Source organism: Schistocerca serialis, chromosome 2, assembly GCF_023864345.2.
Source record: "Schistocerca serialis cubense isolate TAMUIC-IGC-003099 chromosome 2, iqSchSeri2.2, whole genome shotgun sequence".
Taxonomy (NCBI): domain Eukaryota; kingdom Metazoa; phylum Arthropoda; class Insecta; order Orthoptera; family Acrididae; genus Schistocerca; species Schistocerca serialis.
In genome coordinates this window covers 587773050-587797851 of record NC_064639.1, presented here as the reverse complement: position 1 = coordinate 587797851, position 24802 = coordinate 587773050, and the positions used below count along the sequence as shown (strand labels likewise).

Here is a 24802-nt window from a genome sequence, read left to right as displayed (position 1 = left end):
ACAGTGCATTGTCCTGCGGGTACATTTGCTGGAGAGAAACAGAAAACATGCACACCTTGCCCAAAAGGATTTTTCCAGAACAGAGATCGACAAGGTTCCTGCATTCGCTGTCCACTTGGAACATACACGAGGGAAGAAGGCAAGTACACTACATTGAGGAAAAGAAAGAGTTGCATATTAGAAACTCTTTCTGTATAACAGCTAATAGAAGTATCTGATTTAGATTAATGCATTGATCACTAATCTTGTCTTCCTGTCTAATGCTGACGATATCATTCTGCAGCCTTCTTTATTAGTTAGAAATACGATTTTGAAGTCAGCATTTATTTATTTATTATGCTATTTCCTTTTTTTCTTTTTTTTTTCTTTTGGCTTTATTTAAGCATCCACCAAATAACTGTTTCTGTTGAGAAGCAGGAGTATTTCCCCACTCTGATTTGAGATATTACTCACATTATTTTTCTTTCCAAGCTCAGTTGAGCCGAATATTGATTTCAACCTCATGGGCCTTTACAGCCTTCTGAACTATACTTGAAAGTACTACAGATAGGGTTGACAAAATGCTTAGTATAAAGTAGAATCGAAAACAACTTTATTTGCATGTTAGGGGATAACTTTCAGCATGGCTGAAGTACATTGACAGGTTTTATGTTCTGGTCACTATAGTGCACAATACAGACACTGTAAACTAGCAGTCAGGCATAAGTGTAAACAAACTTGAATGAAAATTGCCAGAGGTGAGAGGAGTAGTGTGGGGAGACAAGCTTCACCTCCTTCTTGCTGATCAACTAGCCTGCACCTGCATTCTATGTTTCTGTGAAAGCAGAACTGGCACATTGTCATAGGGATTGCCAACCCCTTCTTAAATTGTGAGGGTCATAATTATACTCTGTGATAGACCATTTCAAAATAATGTAGGAAAACCATGAGCAATGCACAACATAAACCATTCATTCAGTAATGGCTATGATGCAATTGTGTGCTGAGGTTGGCAATGTCGTAAATGAGGTAGACCTGATCTCTAGCATTGTTTGATGGAACCAATGCCTAAAACACCAGCCACTTAAAACTACCATGTTAAAATGTCCACATTGTATTTTTGAACTTCAGTTGGCAAACAAATATACAAGTTTCTTTAGTCAGAGATGCTAAATCCCATGGTAGAGACCATTCTATTGCCCACAATTGACAGGGCACCTCGGCATTGAGTGCACTGATGTATCATTGCATTCATGAACTTTCTATTTTGCAAACTCATTCTTATGCACATTGTCTTTAGAAATTGGGCTCTCCAAGATGATGTGCAATATTAGAAGCCAGAAATCAGTTACATTTTTGATATTTGTCTGCAGAAAATAAGACTATTTCAAACTATCTTTGATAAAATAGTTCAACCAGATACAATAAGCTATGGGAAAAAAATATTAAATAATTTTGCATTTCTGCATTTTGAGGCAGTATTGTAGTCCGTATTCGCAAATACAAATTTTCAGCTCTCTATTAATAGTACAGGCATCAGTTGGTTCTGCTAAGTAATCTGTCAATGGAGTAAGAGAAAGTGGCCACCACTAAGTCCTTTAGATTCCTCTTGAACTGATATTTTAGTAGTAGCTAAACTTTTTATGGCTGCTAGCAAGTTATTGAATGTACGTATTTCTGAATAATTAACACATTTATAGAATAAAGTAATGATTTTCTTTCTTTATGAAGATTAATCTTTTTTAAAGTATTGATTGTATGGGCTGAGCTGTTTATTTGAAAAAGATATAGTTTATTTATGACAAATGTCATTAAGAAACAAATATATTGGAAAGCAGTAGTTAGTATCCCCAGTTCACTGAGCAGAACTCTGCTGCAATGTAACATTCAGCATAGGGAACTGAGAAGGGGACAAGTCAGTTGCCTAATCAATTCAATAGCCTATCAATAGATATTTACAAAAAAAGTTTTAAATGAGAGCACTTAAATGTTTTTTCTGATTGTGGTGTCGCAGTAGCTTATATCTTACCCCTCCCCTTTTTCCTTTATATATTAGTTTCTGCTGTGAGAGAATTGTGGGAATAGGGTTCTCGTTAATTCTGTTTAATGTTTTGATGATCAAAGCCTTGTCATGTATTGTTATTGCTGTATCAGTACCATCGCTTTCTCTTCTTGTTAAGAATTAATTTTCTTCCCTTTTTTACTACACTGACTGTTGTTTAATATTATGGAAAGAGATTAGTATGTTGTATTACCAGTGATATACCACTTAAGGAACACGTATTTCATGAGATAACATAGAATTGGAATAATTTTTAAAAGTTTTAGTGACAATAAACAAATGTTCAACAGGTTCTAAGAGTATTACAGACTGTGTCCCAGTTTGTGGTTATGGTACATACTCTCCAACTGGCTTGGTACCTTGCCTTGAATGTCCACGAAACAGTTACACCGGAGAGCCACCAACGGGAGGTTTCAAAGATTGTCAGGCATGTCCTGCAAGCACTTTTACATACCAACCTGCAGCTCCAGGGAAGTCTTTTTGCAGAGGTGGGTGCTCTCATCAAAGAATCTTCTGCACAGTTGATAATATTTTCAGTTGAAGCTACCACAGTTTTTGGGTTGCTTAATATTAGTTTACAGCCATCTTGTTCTTATAGTTTTGCAGTTTTTAAGGGTGGATTATTTTGTGTTCTTGTGCACAATAACTGTTTGTTATATCTCCCTTGTTAAGCAGTTTTTGCTTTGCTGATACCTGTATTGTGTTATCTGCAGCTAAGTGCTCTCCTGGCACCTACTCAGACACTGGGCTAGCTCCATGTGCACCATGTCCTCGAGATTTCTACCAATCACAGGCTGGCCAAACGACATGTATTGAATGCCCTGGGAACATGCGAACTGGTGGACCAGGGGCAGTTGGAAGAGAAGAATGTGAACCTGTGCAGTGCACTGAGAATGCCTGCCAACATGGAGGCCTCTGTATACCTATGGGTAAGTGTTTGTTGGGCTTCAGGTTCCAGCGTGACGAATATAATTTGTGTTAAAATGGGACCTCAATAATTTTATTGTAACAAAAACATCTGGGATAGGACTGACACTCAATGAGCTATTCTCACAATATTTGTGATTTATTAAAAGTAAATTATAGTAAACACCTCTAGATGGGCCAATACACCTCTTATAGTGTCAGAATTGAACTTCTGCACAAAGTTAAAAAGGCGAAGCCAACCCTTATTACTCTTTATTTGCCAATATTTTAGTAGAATTACAGTCCTACAATGTAGCAAATAAGCAAATGTTTTTCTATAAACTTGAATTTCACCATCCAATCTCTTGGATTCTCTGATACAATGGCACATCTCCCAGATTCAGAGCGTTTTTGAATTTGGTGCAGACTGTACTACCATTTCATTTTAATCCAGTTGACTGATCTCTGAAGAGCAGATGGAATCTAAAGTTGAAATCTTTTTAACAGGCCATGGAATTCAGTGTTTCTGCCCAGCTGGTTTCTCTGGACGCCGTTGTGAAATTGACATTGATGAATGTTCATCACAGCCCTGCTATAATGGCGGTAGCTGCATTGATTTACCTCAAGGCTATCGCTGTCAGTGTGCACCAGGTAAGGAAGATGACTTGTTGTTAATGCGTGACATACTTTTTGTTGTTTGTATTTATACTGAACTGTCATTGTGATTATTTTTCCTAGAAACTAAACTCTTTAATTTGAATACAGCACCTTTAAATGTTTATCTTTTCTTTATCATAACTACAACCTGTGTCAGGGGCTTGGAGTTAAAAAAAAAGTGAGAAGCACAGAGATAAATCTGTCATTGCTCTGCACTTATTATTACAAAACGAGCACATTACTTAATTGATAATGCTATGCATGCAAAATTTTAGTTTTCTGATCTACACGGGTTAAAAAAGATATAAGCCATGTAATGTGTCCATCTTACTTTCATAGAAATAAGAACAGTTTAGACATTCATGATTTGATTTATGCTATTTAGATGTATATTTTATCTTTCTTTTTTGCAATCAGGAACTTTTAAATTCACATGCATATTTATATGTGTATATACACATTTTAATACACTAAATTTACATAGGCTATTAAAGTGTTCAGTGTGAGAGATGTTTTAATTGCAATTGTTGTTCACCCTTTCTAGGCTACAGTGGTATAAACTGTCAAGAAGAAAAATCTGACTGTAGGAATGATACCTGTCCTGAGAGGGCAATGTGCAAAGATGAACCTGGAATCAATAATTACACTTGTTTGTGTCGCTCTGGCTACACTGGCTTGGATTGTGATATAACAGTAACTATTTTGTTTTCTTTACTGTTTTGTATGGATACTACTAGTAACTAGTTAATTCATTCGGTGGATAATTTCAAGCAAATAAATTTACTTCATTTTATAGCAGTTTTTTTAATACAGTATCTTCGTTAATGTAAGTGAAATATCCATTATCTCTTCTAGATAAATCCCTGCACAGCTAGCGGAAACCCTTGTGCAAATGGCGGTTCCTGTGTTGCTTTGCAACAAGGGCGATATCGCTGTGAGTGCTTGCCAGGTTGGGAAGGGCAGCAATGTGAAATTAACACAGGTAATAATGCTTGTTTGACTGATGGAACCAGATGTTGCATTATAATATACAAGAATAATTTAATTTTGATGAGTATTATAGCAGAAAGAGAGCTTACAGCTACAACTCTTAATATAAATTGCTGCAGTATTTTTAATAAATTCTTAATTTAATGGTCATAATTAATATGTAACACACATGTAAAATTCTGCAGTCTCTTTCTTTATAAATTTTTCTGACATAATTTAGCCTCTGTCAACTAACATCAGTCCAAAGGTTTCAAAATAACATAATAATGTCTTTTTGCCTGATAATTTGCTGAAACTTTTCACTGTATTCCATGAAATAAACATGTTATCAATGGGTCGAATGTAGACGTGTTCTTAGTAATGTCACATCACTGGTGACACTAAATATGTTCATAAGGTAGTGAATGTAGCCATTGATCATTGTTCTTTTGCAATGAAATGAACATGAAATTATACAAATCATGTTTCAATATATCAAGTAAACTCATAGAAATGTTATCTTGTGGTCTCTGTGGCTGTCAGTGATTGTTGAGGAGTAACGCAGCCAGACACATATACTTTTAAGATGCTTTATTTCAGTGCCATAACCAGTTTTGGGCATTCATGCTCATCTTGAAATGACTAAAGTTTCTCATTAGATAGATGATTTATCACTGGCATATCACTGCACAGTAATATTGAATATTTAGTAGCACTTGTTGTTTCGCTAGTAAAAGCATGCTACTGTGCCTGCATTTATTTGTGTATAAGTTGAAATAGTCTTATACATAACAATGAAAATAATCAATTTTAAAAATATAATGTGACTGTATAGATAAAAAAAAAAATCTACTCGCCAAGCAGTGGCAGGAGAAGGACAAGCGTATGAACAGATCAGGGGTATGGCCTGGGAACCAGGATGGCTCCTTCCTATGCCTTCCTTTTCATGGGTTGCTTGGAGGGGTCTTTCCTGAGATCCATAAGCCTTCATTCCCTGGTTTGGTTTAGGTACATTGATGACATCTTTGTCATATGGTCTCATGATGAGACTGATGTATTAAAATTCCTGAAATCTTTAAATACCTTCTTCCAATTAAATTTCACATGGTTCTATTCGAATCCCATGCCACTTTCTCTGATGTTCATCTCGTCCTTACCAAAGGCCAGCTACACACTTCTATCCACATTAAACCTAATAACAAACAATAGTATTTACATTTCAACAGTTGCCATCCTTTCCACATCAAATGTTCCCTCCCATACAGCCTTGGCATTCGAGGCAAATGTATTTGTTCAGATGCAGACCCTTACAGCACTACCCCACCATCCTCACCTCAGCGTCCACTGGACATAATTACCCCACCAGCCTAGTTCAAAAGCAGATTTCCTGGACCATCACATCCATTCCTGGTACTCCTCATCCCTCCTAAAAACAACTTTGAAGCACACCACTTTGTCACTCAGTATTATCCTGGTCTTGTATCTATTGATCAGCTACTTTGATAAGGCCATGACTTCCTAAAATGATGCCCTGTAATGAGATCCAGTCTGTCTGAGATTTTGCCCACCACACCTAGAATAGCTTTATGTTGCCCTCCCAGTCTCTGCTATATCCATGTCAGAACCTATGCTCCTTCTGCACCTATCTCCCTACCCTATGGTTCCTACCCCTGTGACTGTCCCTGCTGCAAGACTTGCCCTATGCAGCCTCCTACCACCACCTACACCAGCCCTGTAACTGGCGAAACATATACTATCAAAGGGACAGCAACCTGTGAAACGACACATCACATACCAGCTGTTATGTAAACACGGTTCGACCTCTTACATCGGCATGACTACCACCAAGTTATTGGTTAGGATGAACAGGTATAGGCAGAGGGTGTATACCGGCAACACACAATATCCTGTTGTAGAGCATGCTCTACAACATGACAGTCGTGACCTTGGTGCCTGTTTCACTACACATGCCATCTGGATTCTTCCCCCAGAAAACCCCGTTTCTTAGAACTCCACAGGTGGAAACTTGTGCTACTACATGTCCTTGGTTCTCGCCACCCACCTGGCCTTAATTGATATTAATTTCTTCCATCTCAACAATTCTTCACAGTAACTACTCCTTTCTTCACTCTGTTTTAGTTTCCTACATCTTTCATTTTCTGACCTAATTATTTTTCACCGTCCCCACTCTCACCTCTGTTACTTACAGTGCACTTATCTTTTCACTCTTATTAACTCATACAGAATGTTTTTGCAGTAATCTCTGTCTTCCATATTACCCCTATCTTCCACGTTTAAACTCTCAGGTTTTCAAATCTCATCCGGTGCAGACCTCAATAATCAGTCTGCCATTCTCATCCCATCCGGTAAGTCTCCCCTGCCTGTGGTTCTGGGAGACTTTTCCGAAACCTACCCCTTTTCCTAAACCTCTCCAGTCCTTTTCCTTCACCCCTTTTCCTTCTCCTCAAGCCCTTCTGCCGGAAGAAGGAGCTAATGGCTCTGAAAGCTTGCATATGTATAATAGTTGTATACATTTACATAAGTTCTGATTGTACTGCCATGGTGTTATGCTTTTTCCAGGACACTGTGTAAGCTGTTGCCATGCAAATAGCACACACAATGTACACTTCATAATATTCGTTATATCAGTCTGAGCTTCACACATGCACTTTAGATTCAATATTTTTGTTTACACTGCAAAGACCATCCACTAAGCAAAGATATCATTCATTTCGTATTGAGCAAAGATCTAAACTTAGCAAAGAAAATGAGTATGATGTGCAACATGTTAATAACGGACAAATACTTTTACTCTAAGAATGAACTTAATATTTAAGGATTATAGAACAAGTTGTTTTGTGCAATATTTTTCCCAATAAGTAACAGGAGATATGGTGATGTTGTAAATGAGGCACATATTTTTCAAAGAAGAAAAATGCAGTTAACACTGTTTATTTCAGATGACTGTGCTGAGCGGCCTTGCCTTTTGGGTGCTAACTGCACTGATCTCATAGCAGATTTCAGCTGCTCCTGCCCTCCTGGATTCACAGGAAAACGTTGCCATGTTAAAATTGATCTGTGTAGTTCAAATCCTTGTCAGCATGGACTGTGTGTTGACAGGCTGTTTTCACACCAATGCATTTGCCATCCTGGATGGACAGGTAAGGTCACATTAGTTTCTAACCAAATATATGTTGTTGTTTTATATAGGCCTTTATATAAAAAGGGAAGTAATAGTCTATTGATACCTCAAGATAAAAATCATACAAAATTGCAGTCATCTGGCTCACATTTAAATATACATAATTTCTAATTTTTTTCTTACATGATTTTTCATCATGTTTGCCACATATTCATAACAATAAAGAAGAATTACCATCCAGATATGTTTATAAAGATCTATGGCAAATGTGCAGGGATTTTCTTCGTGATTTGATTTTTTGCGTAATTAAGTAGTGCAGAATTCAATATTACATGTTAAAATCTCAATAAATGTAATGAGAGGTATAACCCATTACAGATAAAGAGTTCACTCACATTCCAAAAATTATGATGCCACTACACGATGTAAAATAAAAAGTGATTCCATTGATTGTTCTGAAATTTGTTTTTTATATCTAATTAAATGGTTTAAAAATAACTTTCGTATTTTGAGTGGTAATAAAAATTAAATTAGCCAAAGAATCAAGAAATTATTGATTTATAAACAGGAGATATAAAGCAATGTATTTTATCACTCGTGGTAATGAAATCTTTCTATTGGGAACTGTTATTGAACCCATTCACTGAAGCATTCTTCCATTCTTTGAATCATAAGGGGCAGAATGATGCCAACTTCTTGTTACATCATCCTCTTAAATTATTTAGTAGTTATAGGATGCCAGTAATGACTCTAATATACATAAAAATAAAAAAGTATAGGACATCAAATTACCAACTAATGTCACCATGCAAGGAGTGATGCCCAGTAAAGATTTATCATGGGCTCAATGATGAATAAATTTTCCTGTCAAAACCTCGCAACATATTCAAGCTGTCCAATGTGAGCTTAAGGAAGTATTGTAATATCTTACAACACTGTGCCAAGAGTATAAATAGTGTCACATCTTCTTCCTTAAAAAGGATGCAGATCACACTGGTGATAAGTTGAACCTGGTCAGACCTAATGTTTCCACCTGTTGTTTTAAGCACTCCACCTCATGAGGAGTCAGGTAGACAGTATCTCTCCAGCAGATGATATCCTGTGTGTTGTTGAAAATTACCTGCTTTCCACTCAAGATTCAACCAACTCTCACTTGCTGGTGTTATGTGGGGGAGGGGGTGCAATCTTGAAAAAAGGTGTCGTCTTTAACTTCACTGCAAATGCTTTGCCAGTTAACTGTTATTAATTTAATATGCTCACTAATATCACCCATATTGGACAAAAAATTACACACGTTTTGCATACATACTTTGCTACCCAAGTGACTATTTCTGTCAAAGTCGACATTTTCTGAGGAAAATGACATGTTTCATCAGGAGAATAAAATTATGAAAATGAAAAAATTGTTTTTGAATTATATGGACAGGTTAGTATTTTGTTCATTTTTATATAGGTCCTGCATGTGACATCAATATAAATGACTGTGCAAGTGCTCCTTGTGAGAATGATGGACAGTGCCTGGATGAAGTAAATGGCTTCAGTTGTAACTGTGAACCGGGTTACACTGGTAAAAGATGTCAGCATACAGTGGATGATTGTGCTTCAGAGCCATGTCAGAATGGAGCTACCTGTCAGGACACACTAGAAGGCTTTTTGTGCAGATGCAGACCAGGATTTGTTGGTAAGTACTACTTGTATGTTTCCTCATTATGATGATCAATGTGAGTGTCATTTATGGTTGTAAATTTGTGGATTTAATGATACTGATAGTTTTCTATAATTCCATACATGATATTTATTATTTCTTCCTCTGCAGGCCTACAATGTGAGACAGAAATTAATGAATGTCTCAGTGAACCATGCAGCCCCGAAGGTACTGAAAAGTGTGTTGACCTTGACAATAAATTTTTATGTCAGTGTCGTGAAGGATTTACTGGTCACTTCTGTGAGGTAGGCAGGAAATATTTTTAAAAGTTATCTACAGTAACTAAAATATGTGATAAAGTAGTATTATAGCAATAAGAATATAGCAGTATTTTCGTATTTATACTTGTGATGATATAATTTAGGAAAATGAATACTCTTATTTCTTATGTTACATAAAAGAAATATCTGTGTGTAGTGACATAGGAAAGAAAGTTCTCTTGTGTATCACAGGTAAAATCCAGAAATATTAACTTTATACAGAACAATAACCATATTAATCATGATACTATGGAGTTAATATCAAATTAAATAAAATTTCAGGTGAATATTGATGATTGTGCCTCCTCTCCTTGCCTGAATGGAGCAACTTGTAAGGACGAAGTTGGTGGATTCCATTGCTCATGTCTTCCAGGGTGGACAGGGGCCCGTTGTGAGTCAGACATTGGAACCTGTCAAGCTCAGCCTTGCCAAAATGATGCTCATTGCATCAACTTATTCCAAGACTTTTTCTGCGTGTAAGTTGATGCTTTTGAAGTAAATTACTTATTTGTTTACTTTTTACTACATATTATCCTCACTGCACATTGCAATCATGTCATCTCCCCATTGATGAATATAGAAAAAGATTTCAATACATACATCTTGCATAAGTTATTAGGATCTTAATGTAACAGATATGGTGAGCTTCAAAGATTGCCTCAAGATAGAAAGAAATGTCAAATAGCTTTAAACCAGTCAAAAGGGTAATGGATGATACTAATAGTAGTAATAATAATAAACATCCTTGTATATACAAAAACAGGATGGGTGTATGTATGTATGTGTGTATGTCTAGCATCTCTTCCTAAACTACTGTATTGATTTCAATCAAATTTAGTACACATACTGTTTGTGTACGAGAGTCGGTACTATGGAAATTAGGACCTCCTAGCTCCCGTAGTAGCAGATATACGGACAAAAAATTGTTTGTCACCACCCTGACACTTAGGCTCCTGTGTACAACAGACATGTTGTGCAGGTAGTATTAGCAAACCTTGCATGAACTACATGCGCAGATGGGTGCAGTTGAGTAGAGAGGGGGGAGGGGAAGAGATGAATAGTGAGAGAGGGGAGGCAGAAGGTAGACACAGAGGGAGGAGGAGCTGATCGACTGAGAGAGGGGGAGGAGGGAACGGACAGTGAGAGAGGGGAAGGATTGTATGGGAAGAGAGCTTGTAGAGTAGTATGAGATAGACAGACAGAGGAGGTAGGGGAGGAGTCAGACAGAGAGAGGGGTAGGAGGAGAGGTACAGCGAGTGGGGGGAAGGAGATGGAGAGAGACAGGGGGAGGAGGAGATGGACGCAGAGAGGGTGAGAGAGGAGATTGAGAGACAGAGTGAGAGGAAAGTAGGAGGTGGACAGATGACAGAGATTGAAGGATGAGTTGGATAGAGAGATGGAGACAGACAGAAAGAGGGTGTGGAGGAGATGCGTGCAGTACATGTGTTGAACGCATACACAAGCAAAGCCATGGTGAAAAGTCTAGTAAAGTAATATCAGTAACAATAATACTTGTCTGTTGTTTTCAGCAATAGGAGTCATTCCTACCCAGTGACTGTCAATAGCAAGTCCTCTATTCTCACACCTCTTCTACAATTTTTCATTGTTTCTCTCTTACCTTCTACCATTTTCTCCCTACTGAGGTGCCTATAATCATCGGAGTGTAACATTTAGAGAGAGAGAGAGGGAGAGAGAGAGAGAGAGAGAAAGCATAGCATTCAGTGCTCACCTTGTACATGAAGGAAGAGCATTGGTGAACTAAAATGAAACTAATTTCTTAAATGGTGCTGGGATCATGCTTCTGCAGAAATTATAATACAGAACTAGATAAATATTTGATTATTTTTGCTTGCATTGCATGCTGTTTTGGAACATGAAATCATGTGACTAACTATTTTTTTCTTCAGATGTCCTTCTGGTACTGATGGAAAACACTGTGAAACTGCACCAGAGAGGTGTATAGGTAATCCTTGCATGCACGGTGGTCGCTGCCAAGACTTTGGGTCAGGTCTCAACTGTACCTGTCCTGCTGATTACACAGGGATCGGCTGTCAGTATGAATATGATGCATGTGCAGCTGGAGCTTGCCAAAATGGAGCAACTTGTATTGATCATGGTCCTGGATACACATGCATTTGTCCTGCAGGATACACTGGTAAGTGTAAGGCAGCTAGTCCTGTGTTGCACATATGTAATGAGCTGTTTTTGTATTTAGATAAATATCTGTAGCCAACAGGCTAGGCTAAAGAAGACAATTTATCTACTTAGAGAGAGTGATAGTGCTTGTGTTTTCTAGACAACATTTCAGCAGTGCAGTATTTTAGGGTGTTTTATCATTAGTCCTCACTCACAACATAACATGGCATAGAAGAAGTTGAATGGATATTTTCAAGAATAGTAAGTCATAGATGGATGAAGAGAAACAGATGAGGCAGTAACATGGGAGGGAGACAACTGAAATATGACAAATGGAGCCAAATATGCTTTTAGGAAAGCAGAATATACCAGATGTTTGTGAATTTACATATAATTGGAGCAGCAATTTGGCACTATTAAATACAGAGCACAGTATGTACACAAAAGAATATTTAGAAAAAGACTAAAAATATGGTGGACCTTTTAATGGTTATACCAAATAATTGAGATAAACAGATTGTGTTACTGTGTTAATGGAAATCTAGAAGAAGGAATATACAGATGTAGAAAATTTATGTACTCATACTGAGGTGGAAAACACATGTGGTACGAAAAGAATAGAATATGTAAATAACAGAGATTCTGAAAAATCAAGTCATCACATTATATAGCACTCAGCACAGAGGAATGTGACTGTAAAAAGATAGTGGTAACTGTGAACCATCATTGATTATGTTATGCAGTGAGCTGCTTAGAGGAAAAGACTAAATAACTTGGTTGTGAGAATGATAAAAGGAAAGAAGCGCAAGACGATGCAACCAGATGCATCTAGAGAAGTTTCATCAAAAATCACATGTAAGCTATCTGACTCAAGATTCACATTGTAGCTATTATGTAGCATACGTAAGAAAACAAACAATGGAAAATTCTGGATGGAATGTAACAATATTATGAGAAGGAAAGTTGCCACTCACCATATAACATAGATGCTGAGTCACAGATAGGCACAACTAAAGACTCTCACAATTAAAGCTTTCAGCAATTGGCCTTCGTCAACAACAGACACACACACACACACACACACACACACACACACACACAAGCGCAACTCACACACGCGACTGCGGTCTCAGGCAACTGAAACCACACTGCTGTATGCTAAAATGAATAGAAAGATACAACATGCATACATAAATTGTTTTCCAAGTTTCAGATCAAAGTTGATAGTACTGCAGTTACAACTATACAGTCAATTGAAGAACAATGGTACACATCAGCATTTATTATGCTAATGATACATTGTTACTGCTGTGCTGTGGTATGTTCCTGTGTGTTTTTCAAATGTTATTCCCAATGAACATCTGTGTTGTGAAAAATTATGCATTGCACGTGTTTTACATCCACCTGTTTCACTTTCTCACTGTAGAAGGTTTTGTGTATAATTATGACATATGTTCCGTAAGAAAATAAGCTTCAGAGATGTAGAACAATTCATTGACATATTCTAAAAAACACATATGTTTTCTGTCTCAACATGATATGTCATATTGAATAGTTGATACTGTTATTATTTATGCAACCAGAACCATATGCTGCTGATTCCAGTTTTTATAATATTTCTGATATAAGAGTATCCTGCAGTTAGCTGATTCTATAACAGGAAAAACTTAAATTAAAAATTAAATAAAGACAGAAAAAACCTCTAAGAAGTAAAAAATAATAATCATATTGCCCCTTTAAGTTTAATATAAGTAGTAATATTTTGATCCAAGAGTCATCATGTTGGGTGACCACTAAGTAAATAAAAAAACAGAACTGTAGCTATCCTTCCCAGAGCAGCATACTTTCATTATTGCTGGTTATATGCCTATTCTGTTTGGTGTCATCTCATCCAGGCCTGCAAGCCCCACATCCACTCCTCAAAATAGCTAGTGAAGTTATGATTACTTATTATATAAAATATGAAAACTAATCTGTCTTTAATTAGCTGAACAATTTTAATGAATATAGTTACCTATTTATTTTATATTGTATTTATTCGTAATAATGTACGATTTTGTTTCATGCATTAACCTATCTTACGAAGCCTGTGTACTGCATTGGCTTTATGATAGTGTACTAACTCCAACTTCATTAAAGTACGAGTCACGCAGTGCATAGTATGCAGAATACAGGGTGTGACCAAGTGCAGCAACCCAAATGGGCAGTCACGTGAGGGCAGGCATTGTTGACGATTGTGTCTTTGCGAATTTTTTGGAGTAAATTAATTAAAACTCAGACTCAAAGATTCGATATTTACCTATGTTACCTTGGTAGCTGACTTACATTTAAATTTCACAGTTTTGTCATTTTTAGATGTATTCTGTTTTTACGTTATTTACTTAGTGGTCCCTGGCGTAACAATGCTTGGATCAAAATATTACTACTTACATTAAACTTAAAGGGACAATGCATATTATTTTTTTTATTTTTTAGAGGTCTTTTGTGTCAGGTTTTTTTTAAATTTAAGTTTTATTTCATGCTTTTTAAACTTCATATTTTGCTAGTGGACACAGTATGATCGACACTCTATCTCCGCACTCACACAAATGCTTTCTGGGACACCGCACTCCCGCAAATGCTTTCCAGGACAAAATACAAAATTGTGACATGAGATATTTTTCACTTACATGATTTATGTCTTTTTTTTAATTCACACATATATTCATTGACTATGTTTTAGTATATATTTAGCTAATTCAGGTAACATAAACAATAAGCAGTGGTGATAATTCAAAATCAGGTCGGAAGAAAGTGGGCTGCCACTGCGCTCACTTGCAATAGGCTGCCTAAACTATTAAGACAAAATTTGATTTAGTACTGAATGTCGTTCTACGGATCGGAGCGTGGAATGTCAGATCCCTTAATCGGGCAGGTAGGTTAGAAAATTTAAAAAGGGAAATGGATAGGTTAAAGTTAGATATAGTGCGAATTAGTGAAATTCGGTGGCAGGAGGAACAAGACTTTCGGTCAGGTGAATACAGGGTTATAAATACAAAATCAAATAGAGGTAATGCAGGAGTAGGTTTAATAATGAATAAAAAAATAGAAATGGGGGTAAGCTACTACAAACAGTATAGTGAACACATTATTGTGGCTAAGATAGACACGATGCCTGTGCCTACTACAGTAGTACAAGTTTATATGCCAACTAGCTCTGCAGAGGATGAAGAAATTGATGAAATGTATGATGAGATAAAAGAAATTATTCAGGTAGTGAAGGGAGACGAAAATTTAATAGTCATGGGTGACTGGAATTCGAGAGTAGGAAAAGGGAGAGAAGGAAACATAGTAGGTGAATATGGATTGGGGTTAAGGAATGAAAGAGGAAGCTGCCTGGTAGAATTTTGCACAGAGCATAACTTAATCATAGCTAACACTTGCTTCAAGAATCATAAAAGAAGGTTGTATAAATGGAAGAATCCTGGAGATACTAGTAGGTATCAGATAGATTATATAATGGTAAGACAGAGCTTTAGGAACCAGGTTTTAAATTGTAAGACATTTCCAGGGGCAGATGTGGACTCTGACCACAATCTATTGGTTATGAACTGTAGATCAAAACTGAAGAAACTGCAAAAAGGTAGGAATTTAAGGAGATGGGACCTGGATAAACTGACTAAACCAGAGGTTGTACAGAGTTTCAGGGAGAGCATAAGGGAACAATTGACAGGAAAGGGGGAAAGAAATACAGTACAAGAAGAATGGGTAGCTCTGAGGGATGACGTAGTGAAGGCAGCAGAGGATCAAGTAGGTAAAAAGACAAGGGCTAGTAGAAATCCTTGGGTAACAGAAGAAATATTGAATTTAATTGATGAAAGGAGAAAATATAAAAATGCAGTAAATGAAACAGGCAAAAAGGAATACAAACGTCTCAAAAATGAGATCGACAGGAAGTGCAAAATGCCAAAGCAGAGATGGCTAGAGGACAAATGTAGGGATGTAGAGGCTTATCTCACTAGGGGAAAGATAGATATTGCCTACAGGAAAATTAAAGAGACCTTTGGAGAAAAAAGAGCCACTTGTATGAATATCAAGAGCTCAGATGGAAACCCAGTTCTAAGCAAAGAAGGGAAAGCAGAAAGGTGGAAGGAGTATATAGAGGGTCTATACAAGGGCGATGTACTTGAGGACAATATTATAGAAATGGAAGTGGATGTAGATGAAGATGAAATGGGAGATATGATACTGCGTGAAGAGTTTGACAGGGCGCTGAAAGACCTGAGTCAAAACAAGGCCGCGGGAGTAGACAACATTCCATTAGAACTACTGACGGCCTTGGGAGAGCCAGTCCTGACAAAACTCTACCATCTGGTGAGCAAGATGTATGACACAGGTGAAATACCCTCAGACTTCAAGAAGAATATAATAATTCCAATCCCAAAGAAAGCAGGTGTTGAAAGATGTGAAAATTACCGAACAATCAGTTTAATAAGCCACAGCGGCAAAATACTGACGCGAATTCTTTACAGACGAATGGAAAAGCTAGTAGAAGCCGACCTTAGGGAAGATCAGTTTGGATTCCATAGAAATATTGGAACACGTGAGGCAATACTGACCTTACACCTTATCTTAGAAGAAAGATTAAGGAAAGGCAAACCTATGTTTCTAGCATTTGTAGACTTAGAGGAAGCTTTTGACAATGTTGGCTGGAATACTCTCTTTAAAATTCTAAAGGTGGCAGTGGTAAAATACAGGGAGTGAAAGGCTATTTACAATTTGTACAGAAACCAGACGGCAGTTATAAGAGTCAAGGGGCCCGAAAGGGAAGCAGTGGTTGGGAAGGGAGTGAGACAGGGTTGTAGATTATCCCTAATGTTATTCAATCTGTATATTGAGCAAGCAGTAAATGAAACAAAAGAAAAATTTGGTGTAGGTATTAAAATCCATGGAGAAGAAATAAAAACTTTGAGGTTCGCCGATGACATTGTAATTCTGTCAGAGACAGCAAAGGATTTGGAAGAGCAGTTGAACAGAATGGATAGTGTCTTGAAAGGAGGATATAAGATGAACATCAACAAAAGCAAAATGAGGATAATGGACTGTAGTCTAATTAAGTCTGGTGATGCTGAGGGAATTAGATTAGGAAATGAGACGCTTGAAGTAGTAAAGGAGTTTTGCTATTTGGGGAACAAAATAACTGATGATGGTCGAAGTAGAGAGGATATAAAATGTAGACTGGCAATGGCAAGGAAAGCATTTCTGAAGAAGAGAAATTTGTTAACATCGAGTATAGATTTAAGTGTCAGGAACTCGTTTCTGAAAGTATTTGTATGGAAGTGAAACGTGGACGATAAATAGTTTGGACAAGAAAAGAATAGAAGCTTTCAAAATGTGGTGTTACAGAAGAATGCTGAAGATTAGATGTGTAGATCACATAACTAATGAGGAGGTATTGAATAGAATTGGGGAAAAGAGGAGTTTGTGGCTCAACTTGACAAGAAGAAGGGACCGGTTGGTAGAACATGTGCTGAGGCATAAGGGGATTACAAATTTAGCATTGGAGGGCAGTGTGGAGGGTAAAAATCGTAGAGGGAGACAAAGAGATGAATACACTAAGCAGATTCAGAAGGATGTAGGTTGCAGTAAGTACTGGGTGATGAAGAAGCTTGCACAGGATAGAGTAGCATGGAGAGCTGCATCAAACCAGTCTCAGGACCGAAGACCACAACAACAACAACAACAACAACAACACTGAATTGTAGGCCTCAAAAGGAACTACAAAAAAGTCTGAGAGAGCATATGTTTATTTTTTTACAGTTGAGTCACAGTCACCCTTTCTTTGCTTTGCAGGTGCTGCAACGTGTGATTTCTATATCCAAAAATCTTCATTGTTGGTCAATTATATACGACAAACATATGTTCCCTCAGGCTTTTATTTTGATATTTTTGACCTCTGTATTCTAGTACTGTGTAACTTGATGTAGCTCTTATGCATTACGTGGCATATATCAAGAGAGTGTGCTGGTGGAAAACACTTTTACACTTAATTTAGCAGCTGATATTTAGATGGCTGAACAGACTTTCATGGAACATAGCAAAGAACCTTCCCGACTGAAACAGCTTTCAAACAAAAGAAGTTGTTTTAAACTCAGACCTTTTGTTTGTGAGCTACGATGCCACAGACAGATGCACGAGTACACATGTTAAACTTATAACACCCATTTGTTTGCATTGGGGATTAAAAAGCAGCAGCATGGTTAAGAGATACACAAATTTAAAAATACGGTTGAATATATAGCTGGAATTTTATAACCCATTCATCAGGGTGAAGGTAGGAAACAAGGAAAAGTGCACATATCCAAAGGAAAAGGGAAAGCCACTACAAAGCTAGCAATGAGGTGAATTTGGAGGTAATAATATTGTCATTATTTTCCTTATACTGAATCCCCCACACCCAGGCTGATAAACATTAATGCAAAAATAGTATCAGCCACTGTTTTATAAATTAACATTGCAAATAAGATAACATTAATCATCATTATCATCATCATCATTTAAGACTGATTATGCCTTTCAGCGTTCAGTCTGGAGCATAGTCCCCCTTATAAAATTCCTCCATGATCCCCTATTCAGTGCTAACATTGGTGCCTCTTCTGATGTTAAGCCTATTACTTCAAAATCATTCTTAACCGAATCCAGGTACCTTCTCCTTGGTCTACCCCGACTCCTCCTACCCTCTACTTCTGAACCCATGAGTCTCTTGGGTAACCTTGCTTCTCCCATGTGTGTAACATGACCCCACCATCTAAGCCTGTTCGCCCTGACTGCTACATCTATCGAGTTCATTCCCAGTTTTTCTTTGATTTCCTCATTGTGCACACCCTCCTGCCATTGTTCCCATCTACTAGTACCTGCAATCATCCTAGCTACTTCCAGATCCGTAACCTCAACCTTATTGATAAGGTAACCTGAATCCACCCAGCTTTCGCTCCCATACAACAATGTTGGTCGAAAGATTGAAAGGTGCACAGATAACTTAGTCTTCGTACTGACTTCCTTCTTGCAGAAGAGAGTAGATCGTAGCTGAGCACTCACTGCATTAGCTTTGCTACACCTCGCTTCCAGTTCTTTCACTATGTTGCCATCCTGTGAGAATACGCATCCTAAGTACTTGAAACCATCCACCTGTTCTAACTTTGTTCCTCCTATTTGGCACTCAATCCGTTTATATCTCTTTCCCACTGACATTACTTTTGTTTTGGAGATGCTAATCTTCATACCATAGTCCTTACATTTCTGATCTAGCTCTGAAATATTACTTTGCAAACTTTCAATAGAATCTGCCATCACAACTAAGTCATCCGCATATGCAAGACTGCTTATTTTGTGTTCACCTATCTTAATCTCACCCAGCCAGTCCATTGTTTTCAACATATGATCCATAAATAATATGAACAACAGTGGAGACAGGTTGCAGCCTTGTCTTACCCCTGAAACTACTCTGAACCATGAACTCAATTTACCGTCAACTCTAACTGCTGCCTGACTATCTATGTAAAGACCTTTAATTGCTGGCAAAAGTTTGCCTCCTATTCCATAATCACGTAGAACAGACAATAACTTCCTCCTAGGAACCCAGTCATATGCCTTTTCTAGATCTATAAAACATAGATACAATTCCCTGTTCCACTCGTAACACTTCTCCATTATTTGCCGTAAGCTAAAGATCTGGTCCTGACAACTTCTAAGAGGCCTAAACCCACACTGATTTTCATCCAATTTGTCCTCAACTAATACTTTCCTTTCAACAATACCTGAGAAGATTTTACCCACAATGCTGATCAAAGAGATACCTCTGTAGTTGTTACAATCTTTTCTGTTTCCATGTTTAAAGATTGGTGTGATTACTGCTTTCGTCCAGTCTGATGGAACCTGTCCCGACCCCCACGCCATTTCAGTTATCCTGTGTAGCCATTTAAGACCTGACATTCCACTGTATTTGATGAGTTCGGACTTAATTTCATCCACCCCAGCCGCTTTATTGCACTGCAATCTATTGACCATTTTCTCCACTTCCTCAAATGTGATCCTATTTCCATCATCATTCCTGTCCCATTGTACATCGAAATCTGAAACATTACTGATCGTATTTTCACCTACATTGAGCAACTCTTCAAAATATTCCCTCCATCTGCCCAAGGCATCAACAGGATTCACCAGCAGTTTTCCTGACATGTCCAAAATACTTGTCATTTCCTTCTTACCTCCCTTTCGAAGACTGCTAATTATACTCCAGAATGGTTTTCCAGCAGCTTGACCCAAAGTCTCCAACCTGTTTCCAAAGTCTTCCCAAAATTTCTTCTTGGATGCTGTAATTATCTGTTTGGCTTTGTTTCTTTCTTCAACATAACTTTCTCTGTCTACCTGAGTTCTAGTATGTAGCCATTTTTGATATGCCTTCTTTTTCCTTTTACAGGCTGCCTTGATTGTGTCATTTCACAAAGCTGATTGCATCATCCTACCTTTACACACTACTGTTCCAAGACATTCTTTGGCCACTTCTAGTACTGTGTCCCTGTACCTTGTCCATACCTTTTCCATTAATGCAACAGATTATAATTTGGAAAGAACAGTCATTTCTTATACTATCTTTTTGTCATCTACACTTAATCCTAGTATGATAAATTCCCTTATCTTTTTGCAGGAAAGAATTGTGAAGAAGATATTGTTGACTGTAAAGAAAATTCCTGTCCTCCTTCTGCAACATGTATAGATTTGACAGGAAAGTTTTACTGCCAATGTCCATTCAATTTAACGGGAGAGGACTGTAGAAAAAGTAAGTAATATTTTTTAATGTCTGTATTAATCTCTTCAGGATTTCACTGCTGCAAAAATATTAAGTTTAAGTGGGAATATTTTCAAGTGTATTTCTTTAGATGTAAATTTAAGTGGAACGAAGATGCCTGTTCTTCAAACATAACTGATTTTGTTTATCTGCTTTAATATAATGCGTCTTATCAGTTAAGAAAATATTAAATCCTCCATTAAATAATAGAATTTAAAACCAATGTGTAACTTATTTTAATTTTTTTCAGCTATCCAAGTGGATTATGATTTATACTTCAGTGATCCATCTCGCAGCAGTGCTTCCTTGGTTGTACCATTCTACCTGGGTGCTAAAACGAGTATGACCGTAGCAATGTGGGTACAGTTCACACAAAAGGATGAGGCTGGAACATTTTTCACTATGTATAGTGTTAGGTAAGTGTAAAAGTAGCTTTCTCTGTGCAGTTATTTTTCATTACTGGTTAGAAATTAATAAAATAATCCTCCCTGGTAGAATGCAGAATAGAAAATGCAAGGTAATGTCAAATTACTGTAAAATTACAGCAGGTGCTTTTGATGTGTCCTTCTTGAAAATGGATGATAAATTTTGGTGTCAGACCCTATCCCATATCTGATGAATTTTCGTGATATTCTGGGTAGGACAAACAATATTGCCCTTAATTAAGTGAACCATCTGTCAATCAATTTACGTAACATGTTCAAACTCCAAACACAATAAAAGACATGGTTATAAGAAATCCACTGTTTATTAGTTCATGACGTGACAGCATACACATCAATACAGTTTAGTGACATGTACAAGTCACAGGTACAGACTGCTGGCCGGAGCCAGAGCTGGTGCATGACAGTATAAATGGCATTTGCCCACCACAGGCCAATAGCAATCAGCTGCAGGCAATTGGGGCACCGGACCTTCACTGGCAGTCTCTGGTGGGGGCCTGGAATAGCTGAATGATGCACTACTCAGACTGTGTGACGCACACCGCAGTAGTGATGGCAAAGGCATAGTAGTGGAAATGTTAGTACATTTTCCTCTTTTCCTTGGGGGAAAGAGCGACCAGATGCCTGCTCCTGCACAACATGCTGACAGGTGACAGATCCATAATGACTGAAGCAGTTGTCATTGGCATGAATAGTTCCAGACCCATGCGGTCAAGTGAGTAGAGGTGGAAGTGAACCTGCTCCTTCCTCCCCTCCCAGGAAAGCAAGAGGACAACCCCAGCACACCTTAGGCAGAGGTTAAGTCAATATTGGTCTTGAGTCCTAGTGCAATGAGATGAGGAACCCAGTTCCAGAGGGAAGACAGGCAGCACCAGCAGGAGGACGGCAGGCACTGGCACCTGCATCATGGTGGAGGTGCCTGTGTTGGTGCAGGAGGCACCTGCATCAAGGCAGGAGGCACCTGCATCAAGGCAGGAGGCAACTGCATCAAGGTAAGAGGCACCCAGAACACTGTGCGAGGCATCACTGCATGAGGCCCCTATGGGTGCACTGGGGATACCTGGTGTCCACTCCTATGAGAGAAAGGCACCACAGAGACGTCGAGGGACTGAACTGCGCCATCCACGTCGGGGCTGTCCACCAGCAGGAGGGTTGGCGGGCACAGCTTGAGTAGTAGTGTGCTGCCCACAGCGAACTGCTGATGGATGCCATTGAGTGAGCAAAAATCTTTAAAGTAGGGATCCGAATACAGAGGACCTTTGTCTGACACCACTGTACAAGATAGGTCATTGACGGGAAAAATGTTTTGATAATTCCGTGGTCGTGACATCTTCTGCAGTAGAAAGGCAGTGAACAACATAAGGAAATGTGTAAAACAGCCAGCAATTGCAAATGCCTAAAAAAGCCCAGCAAAATTTATATGGATTCTGTCTCAAGGTAGCAAATGTGCTGGCCAGAGGAGAAGAACAGTGCACGGTGTTGTTTGTCGAGTTGAACACTTGTGACAGGGCGTGATCAAGCGTTCCACCTCCTGATCAATGTGTTTAGCACTGGGTCTGCAGCTACTGGGTATGTAATTCTGGAGTTTGCAATGGGTTAAGCATCAGTAGCCTGTCAAGCTTCCATGGCAATGATTCATCCTGAGCAAAAAGGATTGGGCCCTGTCGGCAGTTGAGACAGTGTTGCCATATTAGTGTGCCACCACGTAGGGAAGAAAGACAAAGAGTATGTTACAATAACAGTAAATTCAAAAGCATCAAACTCAAACAGATTCTCAGTATGAGGATGATTAAAAACGAAATAAGTGCTTTTGATGGCTGCTTGCGGCACTGGCAAGTTCTATGCAAATGGCAGAGACCTGTGTGCATGTGCCATGAAAAGAACAACAATTACGCATAATATCAAATGACAGTGAAACCAGTCCCAAAAAGAGGGCTAATCAACACAACAGCTGCTTTAAAAGCACACTGGAATTCAAAATATTTTTGAGGTCTCATTCATATTGGTATTTATAAGATATTTTTTACATGACTTTTCAACAGTTCCTTACTGTGGTACTTACCCAAAAGTTCATCATTTTTGTGTCTTACGCTGCATGCCCAGAATAACAGATTGCATCTGTATGATATATTTGATTTTTAAATTAAGGGAACCACAAAATGCCGTTCTTTTACTCTTTGATAAGTAATTCCCAAAAACATTTTGCTAGCTTTGACGAAGTTGCATGTTTATACAGAGAACAATCTGCAAATGAAAAAAGCATTTATACATATCATTTCTGAAAATAAGTCATACCTCACACTAATTTATTGAAGTAAGAATGTGCTGAATGAACGAATTGATGATTACTATTGTGTTTCACTAAACATGTCTTATTTATTACACAGGATAAAATGTGCATAATCATTATCATAATTTCAAAGCAATGTGTATAATGAGTGATCTTTACTATATAAATTGTGAGAAGTAACACTAAATATTTGAAAAATGTTACTCCACAAGTGGTCAAAAAATATAGAAAGTTGGTGAACAGAAACAAACTTTGAGTTGTTTTCTTTTTCCACTTATGTAATGTAATTGTAGTCCATTAGAATGTATTCATTGGGATAAACCTGGTATTCTGTGTCTGAAAGACAGATTGTTCCAGTAACAGGTGTACAAGTTCCCGTGCTAAAAAGAATCAAAGTTTCAGTGAGTGAATCAGGATAAATCTGCCCATGAAAATATAACAGAATTAACAATAAATTTGTTCTGTGATTTATGTAACTCAGTAACTTATTTAATGATAATTTACAGCTCTCCTCATGTTGTTACTGGCAAACGAGTTATGCTGCAAGCCCACAGCAATGGGGTTCAAGTGTCATTATTTGAGGACCTTCAGGATGCATACCTCGGATTCCGAGAATATGCCACAATTAATGATGGTCAATGGCATCATGTAGCGATTGTCTGGGATGGAGAGAAAGGTGGAGAGCTGACACTCATTACAGAAGGACTTATTGCAAGCAAAGTAGAAGGCTATGGCGGTGGTCGGAAATTACCTCAACAGTAAGTTCACAATTTGATTGGCAATTCAGTGCATTCTTAAGTGCAGTCTGATGCATCAGATTTTTACAAGGAAAAATGTGTTTTAGTGCCTGGGTGACATTGGGAAAACCGAGTGCCAGCAACCCAAGGGGATACATTGAATCAGGCTTCCAGGGTCATTTGACAAAGGTGCAGGTGTGGAACAGGGCTCTTGATGTCACAAATGAAATTCAGAAACAAGTAAGTTACTTTTTTAAGTGTACCGCTTGTAGTCATTTTTTGTAGATGTAGATGTGGCCAAATGCAGTGTAGAAATAATCGAGTAAATATTTGATCTGGATTAACTTCTGTGCACTGTTGCTTAGATATTCATTAAGGAACAATTTCATGCACTAGTAGACATGAAAACTATGTAGAAGTTGCTGTGACATTATATCTGAGTTAAATTTTTCTTTCCCCTGTCTTGTACATCCCACAGGTGCGCGACTGTCGAACTGAACCTGTCTTGTACCGTGGGCTAGCATTGACATGGGCTGGATATGACATTACTGTGGGAGGTGTAGAACGTGTTGTGCCTTCACACTGCGGACAAAGACTCTGTGCTCCAGGGTATTCAGGAGCTCATTGCGAGCAGCTGCAGGTGGACAAGGTATGGAGCAGTTTCTTGTAGTTTTACCATAGTGATTTTA

The 24802-nt window shown here is 38.0% G+C and overlaps 1 protein-coding gene across 1 annotated transcript in view; it reads left to right on the top strand.

Moving 5' to 3' along the window:
* Positions 1-24802, top strand: part of LOC126457613 (sushi, von Willebrand factor type A, EGF and pentraxin domain-containing protein 1) — a 336391-nt gene that overhangs the window by 88520 nt on the left and 223069 nt on the right. The window contains exons 33-48 of the mRNA XM_050094068.1: positions 5-139; positions 2332-2529; positions 2755-2970; positions 3455-3598; positions 4149-4297; positions 4460-4586; positions 7534-7734; positions 9169-9396; positions 9532-9665; positions 9963-10156; positions 11588-11835; positions 20503-20634; positions 20894-21059; positions 23883-24134; positions 24221-24353; positions 24592-24762. Coding sequence (XP_049950025.1) covers positions 5-139; positions 2332-2529; positions 2755-2970; positions 3455-3598; positions 4149-4297; positions 4460-4586; positions 7534-7734; positions 9169-9396; positions 9532-9665; positions 9963-10156; positions 11588-11835; positions 20503-20634; positions 20894-21059; positions 23883-24134; positions 24221-24353; positions 24592-24762 — 2828 coding nt within the window. The remainder of the gene's footprint in view (positions 1-4; positions 140-2331; positions 2530-2754; positions 2971-3454; positions 3599-4148; positions 4298-4459; positions 4587-7533; positions 7735-9168; positions 9397-9531; positions 9666-9962; positions 10157-11587; positions 11836-20502; positions 20635-20893; positions 21060-23882; positions 24135-24220; positions 24354-24591; positions 24763-24802) is intronic.